The 12,084-nt window shown below is 40.6% G+C and overlaps 1 protein-coding gene across 5 annotated transcripts in view; it reads right to left on the reverse strand.

Annotated features, from left to right (window-relative positions):
* The window catches only part of klhl29 (kelch like family member 29), a 303,479-nt gene that overhangs the window by 101,152 nt on the left and 190,243 nt on the right, over positions 1–12,084 (reverse strand). For all 5 annotated transcript variants that reach the window (XM_078399307.1, XM_078399310.1, XM_078399306.1 and 2 more), the window contains one exon: positions 6,944–7,091. In XM_078399307.1, the coding sequence (XP_078255433.1) occupies positions 6,944–7,091 (148 nt within the window). The remainder of the gene's footprint in view (positions 1–6,943; positions 7,092–12,084) is intronic.

A 12,084-nucleotide genomic window follows, 5' to 3' on the forward strand; every position in this document is an offset into this window, starting at 1 on the left:
CCACTAAGAAATGAGAAAGGGAAAAGTATTAATGGCTTTGTTCACCTGGAAGTTTGCATGGACCTTATCAGTCAAATGGTTGCCTTCCGTCATCCTCCATGTCATGGTCTCAAATCCCTCATTATAAAGAGACAAAACATCATTGTAACAAGGTCTGCAAAACCTCATTTTTGACTGTTCCATATAACGATCCAAACTTTCCAATCAAACACGTGGTGCTGACTGCTACATAATTTGTCCTTAAAACGTTTAGCAAATTAATCTCTGTGCTGCGAGTTGCCCTTTTCCAATATTACTTGCTGTCAAGAATCGGCTCAAGTAGATCCCCGGTGTTGAGCATTAAATACATCATCGCACTGTCTGAGCAGCAAATCCCATTAAGATGTCCTTACACATATTAAACCAGGAAGCAAAACACATTTTTTAACAAACAGTTTCCACCACGCTGAATCACTTTCCAGCACTGAAGGTTGCCTGTACAATAATCGCTATTTCGAAGGAACAAGGACTCTGTTTCAAAGGGAGATAACGACAGCTGTGCTCTTGTTTCACTGAAACACGGCTCCTGCCTGATTCAGCTGACCCTGAGCGACAATCTGAGGGTTTCTCCATTTATTGTATTAACCACATTGAATCCTCTGGCAAGGAGAATGGCAGCGGCATCTGTTTTTTTGGTCAATGCTTTATTGTGCACTTGATGGGACGGTCCCAGCTCAATTCTGCTCTGCAGACGTGGAATACCTGTTCATAAAACGTCATCTCTTTTACCTGGTGAGGGAATTCACCTCTGCCATCTTGTCTGCCAGCGTTCACTTTCTCAAGAGAGTCATCAACTCCCTTGAGACAGTGAACCCTGATGCCATTTCATCTTCACAGGTAATTTCATGCGCTCCTCAAATACCAACAGCATGCCTCTTGCCCCACATGGCACATTAACATTCTTGATGATACACCACTGTCAAGTATCTCTATTGCACCATCCTTCGCCCTCATTTCGACTAGTCTGATTATGTGTTCCTGATGCTTACTGACAGTGACGCACGAGACACCAATGAAAAGAGTAATCCAGCAGTGATCAGAGGAGGCTGAGGGTCTACGTCAGGACTGCCTTGTGTTGGTGAAGAGAACATTTTCAAGACCACCTTGTTTGAGACTATACCTCAGCCGTCACTGGTTTCGTCAAGAAATGCATTGATGACTGCATACAGTCAAAGACAATTAGGGTCTATCCTAACCAGAAACCTTGGCTGCACAGAGAGCTTCACACTCTGCTGAAGTCCAGGTCCAAGGCATTCATGAAGGATGGCCACACTACACAGGAATGCCCAGTAAAATCTCTGTAAGGTTTTCAGGGATGTCAAGAGAGAAGCAAATACATGTTTGAGGCTCAATTCAGTCAAACAGATTCCAGACTAATGTGGCAGGGCTCGAATGCCATCATGTGTTACAAGCCAAAATCAGGGGTGATCTCTACCTATTGTAAGATTTGAGAAGTTTTCCCTCATTTGAAAAGCAACGCAAACCAAAGAGCTGCAGTTTGGACATTTTAAACGGGAGACTGGGGCTGATAGCGGAGAAAGGCTGCGGTCAGATTAACAAAGGATGTCACAATCCGTGGGTCCTAAAATGGCCGCAGGACCTCGTGACCAGCCACAAAAGGTAAAAACCTTACATCCCAGTCTCTAGGTTTTCTGCAAAGCCATGGCCAGAACAAAGGATGGGTATTGGCCATGCAGAAACCTACGAAACCAGGTCGGAGTCCAGACACTGGGGCGCTGACATCAGCATACTCACAATGCCCCAAGCCGACCTAAACAGTTCATCTCAGTGAGGGGGCACAATAGCCCATAGAAAACTACCTGGTAGGTGATGGGAAACCAGTTAACACCCATCACCTCACAATGAAATCCCAATTTACACCGTCTGGCCATCCCCGGTATCCCCGACCATAAGGCAGATCAGAAGAAAACCTCATACATATCTTTTTGAACAAAGAGATTCCAAGATCTGGCGGGAGATAGGACGGGTCAGAAACAGTATAACTGGCCACTACTTTTGGGTTTTAAACTGAAGAAGAAATACTGGAAGAAGAAGTTAAGTCAACTCGAGAAGAAAACCTGCAGGAAACGCAAGCAGGCAAGAAAACGAATGCAGGAGGAAGAAAAGACAGGCAAGAAAAACGGATGCAAGAGAGAGGAACAGGCACGCAACTCGAGGAGAAATACTGCCAAACGAACAGCCAGTAACCCCAGTAATAGCCCCATGGTGAGCATGCATTCCAAATCCTACATATCCTGGACATAGTTTAGTGTAGAGGGGAGGGTGGTTGTGAATAAACGTTGGGTGTGTACTAAAATATGTGTTGGTCAAGGTTGCGATGCGTCGTGCGTTCCCCATCTTACAGTCGTGTATGTGTCTTGCAGAACTGTGTTTAAGAATTCATAAGTAAAAGGTATTCGTGTATGTGTCTTGCAGAACTGTGTTTAAGAATTCATAAGTAAAAGGTATTCATGTATATGTCTTATAGAACTGTGTTTTATGATTCATAGTTATAAGTATTCGTGTGATTCGGTATGTGTTTCATAGACATGTATTATAGAACTGTATAAGTATTCATGGACAATAGTCCCAAGTGCTGAATAAAAGCCTTTTTCATTTAAACCCTGGTTTTAAAATCTGGTCTGGTTGAATTTTTCTGCACTATAAGAGCTCCTGCACCTAAGTCCAGTGTCTAGAACCGTAAGGGGTGAGTGGGTCGAACCACTCACGGGGAACCAGTGTGCACGGCCTGGTCAAGGGATCAGAGCAAGGCACGGGGACCTTAGGTCGGGCGAAAGCTCGGCGCAGAAACCCCTTACACTATGACACATCTCTACCAGTTGCACTCAATGCTTACAGTATTAAGGTAACATAGGTTTAATGGTTAAGGTATTAAGGTCAGATAGGTTTAAGGTGAGCGGGGAAAGATTTAATAGGGACTTGAGGGGAAACTTTTTTTCTACAAAGAGTGGTGTGTGTATAGAATAAGCTATATAGAATAAGAGGAGGTAGTTGAGGCAGATACTATCACAATGTTTAAAAAATATTTGGACAAGTACATGGATAGCATAGGTTTGGAAGGAAATAGGCCAAACGCAAGCAGGTGGGACTCTTTGAGCATTTTGGTCAGCCAGTTGGGCCGAAGGGCTTGTTTCCACACTGTATGACTTTGACTCCATATTCTGCCCTAGACACGCTACTATAGCCACTGAGTCTGAAGAAGGTTCCTGACTGGAAGTGTCACATATCCATGTCTTCCAGAGATGTTGCTAACCCACTGAATTACTCCAGCATTTTGTGTTGAATGCAAGAGTCCAACACCTGCAGTTTCTTTTGTCTCTAATATGAAAGTTAGTTCAGCTCAACAACACAAAAGAAACAGCTGAACATATCCAGGGATAGCAATTTAGCAGCTGGTAGAGTTTCGAGTTTAAAGGAGTGATGATGTTGTATGCACCATGTCTGCAGATGCATACAGTCTTCGGCTAAATTATTGTGTACGTGACTGTAGAAGTAGTTATGGCAGAATGACATAAATCTCTTAAGCTCCCTTATATTTGGCCTTATTTGTTCCTTTCTCAAACAGCATGAATGATAGCAATGAAACTAATCTCTGACACTCAAAATGGAAAGGTTACATGAAAAAAAAAAGCAGTAGAGCTCCTGATGGACAAGATCTATTTGTATACTTTAATACTCATTTAGTGATGCTCAGAACAAAAGTTAGACAGCAGGGATTTTACTTGATTCCCCCTTTATTTGAAAAATTGTGTAGCTGTATCTGTGGGGTACAACATGAATAACTGTGCCTTCATTACAGAGCTGAGCAGCTGTACATTCTGCTTGCGTAGCATATGTTCCATTCCAATGCTATATATTCTAATTTCAGAAAATTTACACCTTACATAATTTACATCTTCTCCCTCATGTCCATCTAGGTTGTCCCTCCCTTTATTTATCTTTCCCATTCTTTCTCCCTTCCCCTACTTGGTTCCACTTGCCCGTTATCTGGTTTATCCTATCATAGAAACATAGAAACAGAAAATAGGTGCAGGAGTAGGCCATTCGGCCCGTCGAGCCTATCACGTCTTCTGCATGGAAACTAAGTTTGTGACTGCTTTTCTGACTTGGGAATTAATTGGGTTACGCAGATTTCACAGCAACAGAACCTTGCCATATCCTGGGAATTAACTGAATTATCGCTGTAATAAATGTTGTCATTCATTAATTCCATGGGTCAGACTCTTGCACGATCAGCTATCATTCATTACCAGGCCTTTGAAAAACTTATTTGGCTGGGCACCAGTCTTATTCTTGTGTGAAATTAGATTTCAAATTATGCTTTGGAACACATGAGGAACAATAGGGGCGACAATAAATATATCTGTATCCGGTGTTCTAGGTGTGTACTGCTGTATATCAGCAAACCAAGTGCAGACTGGGTGATCGTTTCACTGAATACATATGCTCAGTCCGCCTTGGCCTATGCGGTTTCCTTGTTACCAAACACTTTAACTCCGCTTCCGATTCCTGACCGTTCCGTCTGGGCCTCCTTCTCTGTCAGAGTGAGGCCAAATGCAAAATTGGAGGAACAGCACCTCATATTTTGCTTGGGCAGCCTACAACCCAGCAGTATGAATATTAATCTCTCTAATTTGAAGTAAACCTTCCCTCTCTCTCCATCCCTCCCCCCACCCTAGTCGTTCTACTAGTTTCACTGTCATCCTGTTTAGTTTCACTGTTTGTATCTACTCGTTATCACCTTTTTCACAGCCAACAATGGACCATTGTGGGCCCCACCTTTCCTTGATCATCGTTGCTGGCTTTGATTTGTACTTTTCATACCTTTCATTCATTTTTTTGTACCCTTTCATATCTCTAGTTTCCCCAGACTCTCGGTGTGAAGAAGGGTCTCGACCCGAAATGTCACCTATTCCTCTTCTCCAGAGATGCTGCCTGACCCGCTGAGTTACTCCAGTGTTGTGTGTCCTTCTTCAGTGTAAACCAGCATCCGCAGTTCCTTCCTGCACAATTATATAATATTTATATATATATATATATATAAATGAGTTATTTTCATCAAATGGGTAGTATACTCCCTGGGTGGTGAAGAGATGCTGAACTGAAATTCAGCATTGGCCTCACTGAACTGAATTGGGGGAATTGTGGTGCAAGCTGGGCATCCTCATAAAGTTTATTTGTCAAGCCTAAAAATGTGGCTGAGTCTGGCACCAGGCTAGCTTGCAAAGAGTTCCTGGAGTCAGGAGTCAGGAGTCTTACAGTTGTTGTTAGGAATTCATTAAAACTGCACAGCTCACTAATTTATATGGCCTTTCCATTTCAAGCTGTGAATATTGTAATAGTATTGCCTTTCACAAGGTACTACAGAAAAGAATGGATAGGAACCCCCAAGTATCTTCGAGATTCTGCATTTTCATTGTGCCCATTCCTGCTTTGGGAAAATCTTAGGGAGCTAATAGGAATCCACTTACAATACTGTGACTTTACAGATCAGATTGAATGCCAGAGGCCACCAATTAAAAACTGCCGTGCCAAAGCCATTTTATGACTGAAAAACAAAGCTAAAGTGAATTCCATTTGCAATATACTTTTGCAAGTCATAAGGTCAAGTAGTTGGCACAATATTTTGAAGCAGACAGGAAACACTCGGACTTGAACATGGGAAAATATATGCAATGATTAAATTTTCCAGGCTCCTGTGCCCTATGCAAAAAATCTGTGAGCCTTGCTGTTCACATGCTGCTTACTGCTCTTAGTTTAGTTTAGTTTATTATTGTCAAGTGTGAAAAGTTTTTTTGTTGTGTGCTACCCAGTCAGCGAAAAGCGTATACAATCAAGATGTCCACAGTGTACAGATACAGGATAAAGGGTCTAACATTTAGTGCAAGGTAAAGCCCAGTAAATTCAGACTGAAGATAGCTCGAAGGTCACCAATGAGGAGGATGGGGGGGGGGGGGGTCAGGATCACTCTCTAGTTAGTGAGAGGACGGGTCAGTTGCCCGATAACATTTGAGGCGACTGCAGCATTGACTCTCTTTCAACAAATTTAATAGCTACGGAACATTTTAAATCTGGTATTTTTAGTTTGCACATGGAGACCAATGTAGATATCCTAAAAGCTGCCTCGACCGAGCATTAATTTTAAACGTGTAACAGTAAACAGGATTTGAACTTAATCACTATTTATCAAACTGTTGTTTGCATGAACTGCAACTTGAGAAAGAATTTCACCATATCTTGCGCTCACCTAGTTTCTTATGCTCTCCTGCCCTGATCAACCTTATTGCCGACCTGTTTCCAATTCCCTATCAAATCCTCAAAGATCTCCAAGCTCAATTCATGTAAACATATAATAGTAATAATTTTGAATTTCACGAGTTGCCATTTATAGCAAGGCCAATTTCTAGCATGGTTCTTTTAAAACAAATAACACAAATGATTGCATTAACTCAATTTCTATTGAATAAAATTTTGCGTTAAAATTAGTAATTTGGTTGAATTCCAGTGTTCCTTCACCCCACAAAATAAAGCAAAGTACATGAGAATTTCTGCTAGGAATCACCAGATAAATAAATCGGTTTGGGTGATGATCATTGGGAATCACTCTCACATTAACATTAGCATTATTCATGTTAGTTGAATTAAAAACTCCCTTTGGAAGTATTCAACACATATTTTGGACTGGATCAGACATAGCCATATTTTTTCTTTAGACCCGCTTATAGGAATACACAACAAGGTGCTTTGATTAAAAATCTCAGCGAACAGCTCCACTATTTAAATAACTTGGGAGCTACAATGCAACTCAACGATTTCATCACTAAAAAGCAAAAGAGGAACTTTACACTTTCTCTTGGGTTCAAGCAAAGAAATAAAAACATACCAGCATTTTCTATTTCCCTCATCTGCTTGGATGGTGGTTCATCAGTGTCCCAGGGAGTTGACTGATTGATAGGAGTTTGTCCCCATCTCACACTTTTACTTAGCATTTGTCCTTGGGTCTGACTGTCAATCTTAGCAGTGCTTGAAGTCTATATTTAAGAAGGCAAAAATAAAGAGATTTAGACATTATGGCTCCTATAATGCTCCACAATAAACCATCCTATACGTAGCCACTGGAAATAGTTGAGAATATATTACAAATATTTACTCTCCACGGTTAAGTTTCCAGTGATTATATCAGTTTTGAATTAATATTTTCACTTTTTTTTCCCCACACTAGTAAATTGAACGTCAAAGTGAATTATGGTAGATTTTTGGCACGGTGACTCATCTAGGACTATCGAGTACATTGTGTTCTATGGTTACCTGTTTACATTGTGGTCTCTGGCTTTCTGAAGGCTGGAATATAAAAGCATCAATTCAACATTTGATTTTGTTTAATATTTCAATTTTTGCTAAGAGAAATCTAAAACTGCAAGCCAGTTCTTATGTTGGTTGAAATTCTGTAAAAGTGAAAAAAGATGATTTGGCAATTTCCAGAGTACATTTCCTACACTAATAACCCTTGTATGTAATTAACACAGCAGATAAATTCTCAGTCAGCAAAGTAAAATTGATTGAACTCGGCATGATATCATAGGTGAAGATAGATTTTTGTTTCTTTGTTATGTCTTCCATGTATCAAACAAAAATATTAATAAATTAAGACAAATATATTTTTATGCATTTTAACATGGTAAAACACTCAACTTTTTTTCAAACTGGTGGTTATGTATTATCAAGCAAAGGAAGGAAGTAACAACAGGAAAAATCAACAAACTTTTGTGGAACCTATACTCTTGGTGCAGCAGATCGACTAATAAGCAGCAGGAAAATGTTGTGGTGTGCACTGTTTTGATGGATGTGCAGAATATAAAGTAAGCATTCAAGATCAATTGGTCACCGAGGTACATTAAATGCTTTATGGCAGGAATTAAACTATAAAAGCAGCTAAAACACAGACATGAGAATTTGATTTGAACAATTACTGTCAGTCCAAAATAAGAATCAATTTAGGAGAAAGGGCAGATTGGGAGTATAGGTTCTGTTTACCCAACAAAGATATGGTCATTTCATGCAACATCCTACATCATTTTATGACTCAGACAGCTATCCTCTCCTTGACACCACCTAAATTGGAACCATGCAGGGAAATATTTTCAAATTGCCCATCACCAATTTACATTTCTTCTGGAGAATTTTAGATGTGCTGGGAGAAATGTGATGTTGCTCTAAAGAGTCAAGAGTCATGAGTGTTTTATTGTCATATGTCCCAGATAGAACAATTAAATTCTTGCTCGTAGCAGCACAACAGAATATGTAAACTTAGTACACTGTAAACAAAATAACAAATGAGAGAGAAAAAAAAGGTTTAGTGTGTGTATGCACACATACTTACAAATACACACACACACACACAAATAAACAAACCAAAAATGTAAATGTTTTTTGATTCTGTACACGTAACAGTATATTGTCACAGAATCATGCAACAAAGACAGGCCCTTATGCACATCGAGTCTGTGCTAACCATTAAGCAACCATTTACACCCAATCCACTTTATTTCCTCTACATTTCCAGCAACTCACTCTGCCCCTCACCGACGCGCAAGGGACAATTTACAGTAGCTGATTAGCCTACTGTCTCACACATTTTTGGAATGAGAAACATACCCAGAAGAAACGTATGAGGCCATAGGGAGAAACTCCACATGGACAAATTGAATATGAATCCTGATGTTAACATAACTTCATTCCTTCATCAACTGCCAAAATCTTGGAAAACTCTGCTCAATAGCCGAATAACAATACAGAGTTATCGAACAATACAGTACAGCAAAGGCAAAGGTAAGGCAAAGCAGTGCCTTTACCACCTTAGACAGCTGAGGAAATTCAGAGTGTCTGAGGATCCTTCAATGCTTCCAGTCTGGGGCTGTAGAGAGCATCCTGTCCGGCAACATCACAGTCTGGTTTGGGAACAGCTCTGCCCAGGAGAGGAATGCCCTGCAGAGAGTAATGCATTCGGCAGAACGCACCATGGGAACTACACTCGTCCCCCTGCAGGACCTCTACATCAGGAGGTGTAGATCGAGAGCAAGCAAGATTATGAGGGACCCCTGCCACCCCAGCAACAGACTGTTCCAGTTGCTACGGTCAGGCAAGCGCCTCCGCTGTCACGCTGTGAAAACGGAGAGGATGAGATGGAGTTTCTTCCCACAGGCCATCAGGACTGTTAACTATTATAACTCCAGGGAATAAATTTTGTCTTCTCTATATTAACTTTAATTTATATGCTGTAACTGTAATTCTTTTTTTGCACAATCCGCAGGCATTACCACTTTCATTTCACTGCACATCGTGTATGTGTATGTGACAAATAAACTTGACTTGACTTGACTTGAAACACAAGCCTTTCGGCCCACCTTGTCCATTACAACCAAGTTGGAATACTGGGCTAACCCCAATTACCTGCTTTTGGCCCATAACCTTCTAACCCCCCCCCCCCCCCCCCATATCCATATATCTGCCTAAATGTATTTTAAAGGTCATAATTGTATCCACCTCTATAACTTCTACTGGCAGTTTATTCCAGATACAAACAACCCTCTGAGAGAAATAGTTACCCTTGAGATCACTCTCAAAATTCTCACCTTAAGTGTATACCTTCTAGTTTTACAGTTCTCTAGCCTGGGAGAAATACTGTGCGCATTCATGGTACGCATGCCCCTCATGATCTTGTACACCACAATAATGTCACCCCATAGCCTCCTATGCTCCAAAGATAAAACGTCACTGCTATCCAACCACTCCCTAGAACTCAAGCTACATGCCGGTAATTCTTTTCTGTACCCTTTCCGACTTGGTGACATCATTTGTATAGATGGGCAACCAGAACTGCACTCAATACGCCAGTTATTAAACACAGCTGTAATTTCCACATGGTGAAACCCTAATGTATAAAAATGGCCTTTTGTTAAAATCTGACAATGTGCACTTTAACCACGTTGATTTTTTTCTATTACAAATCTCAAATTGTGGATTACAGAGGCAAATAAATAAATGATGGGTGTTTGTCCCAAACATTATGGAGGGCACTGTATATCCATCACCCTCTCCGTGAAAAGGTTGGCCCTCAGATTCCTATTAAAGTGCCTGTCCCACTTTAGGCGATTTTAAGGCGACTGCCGGCGACTGTCAAAGTCGTAGATCGCCGAACTTTTCTTTTACCCGACAACAATGACCACGACAATGCCGAGTCAGGTCGAGATTACAGCGTCTTCGGAAACATCGCAAAATTCCCACGCTGTCAATGCTTCTCCGGCATCCTAATTTTCGCTGAAATCACTGACAAGTCGGTAAGTACTTGAGAGTTTTGAACTATAACATCTTGTATGGGTTACTTAAAAACCAAGCATCACTGTAACAAGGCATAAACTGGATTTACTTCCAGTTTACTAATAGCTGTATTAAAAAAATTAGTTAAAAAATTGGTTACGTGGATTTTTGTGAAAAGTGTGTGGGCATTCTTTGAAAATGTACTGGAGATGCATATCTTGTTTCTGGGTTGCATATCTGGGTTGGGAGCCCACTTTAAATGTAATGGCTGATGGCCATAAACATCGCAAAATTCCCACGCTTACCTGACCGTCAAACTGTTGCCTCCAATCTACCTGTCAAATGTCCTGACGGTAAATAAATTGGTTAAACACAAGCATTTTATGGTATCTTGAAATGACTTTACTTATTTTAATATAATGTGCTTCTAAATGCATCTAAGAGAACCTAGCAAACCTGGAGACAGCAGGCGACAGCGCCCGCAATAAGCAACGATACCTGGCGACAAGCCAACTGTCACCGTGAAATTTCACTCCGGGTGATTTCTCAGTGACGCGCTGAGATCCAATGCGATTCTTGGAAGACTCCTCACGATCATGCCCGCGACACCCGGCGAACTTTCGGCGACAGCCAAGTCGCCGGCAGTCTCCTAAAATCGCCTAAAGTGGGACAGGCCCTCTCACCTTAAATCTATGTCCTCTGGTTCCTGATTCCCCTACTCTGGGCAAAGAACGCTGTGCAAAATAATTATTTTGATTATATGTAGAGAACAATACATACTGATCAAAATAGCACTTTAACATCCGGCATTCCAAATGTATTCTCCCTGCATCAGAGAAGAATCAAAATGGTGTGCCCAAACCATTTCCTGTTGCAGCAGATTAATAGGGGACAGAGTTAAATGTTTTTTTTCAACTGCACTGAGAAAACGCCAAGCTCACTCTCTTTATGACAAAATAAAGGAGATATATTTCTAAAAAACAACTGACCATTATAAAACTAAGCACTCCATTGTGCGCTGAAAGTAACATCATGCAACTCCATGTAATTGAATTATATTTTCCTCTTGAAATTTCAGTAAATATGGTTCTAACACTTAACTTAGTTTACTTTAATTTACTTTAAAAATAAATATTTTGAGATCTCTTAGTCAAATACTTAGAGCCAGGAGTTTATCCTAACCAATATTCCAGATAAATTCCTCCTTTCAGTAAGCTGCTTGTAAGCAATTCACACTGGATACCACCTAATACCAGATGAACTGATGCAGATTGCATGCTAAAAAAATACTCGTAAATAAACCAATATCAATACGATATAAGTCATGCATATTTACCCTGTGGTATCAACGCTAAACTGGAAACATACTTTGATTTTTGGTTTCGAACCTTCAGTCACATGTCAACCACAATTCACACTACAGCAAAACTTCTGAAGGTAGAATTTCAATAGAGGACACATTACTAGAAGGAGCATGTGGTCAACCATTGCTAAGCGGCAATTCTCCCACTGAGGCCAACTGCAGAATGACGCAGATCAATTTCTATCTGCCATTTGTGTTGAAAACTGTGCTCTTCCTTGATTCAGTAAAGTCAAGTCAAGTCAAGTCAATTTATTTGTATAGCACATTTAAAAACAACCCACGTTGACCAAAGTGCTGTACATCTGACCAGGAAAAAAAAAGAAACATACAGTGGCAGGCAGCCA

This window comes from Rhinoraja longicauda, chromosome 5 (assembly GCF_053455715.1).
Source record: "Rhinoraja longicauda isolate Sanriku21f chromosome 5, sRhiLon1.1, whole genome shotgun sequence".
NCBI lineage: Eukaryota > Metazoa > Chordata > Chondrichthyes > Rajiformes > Arhynchobatidae > Rhinoraja > Rhinoraja longicauda.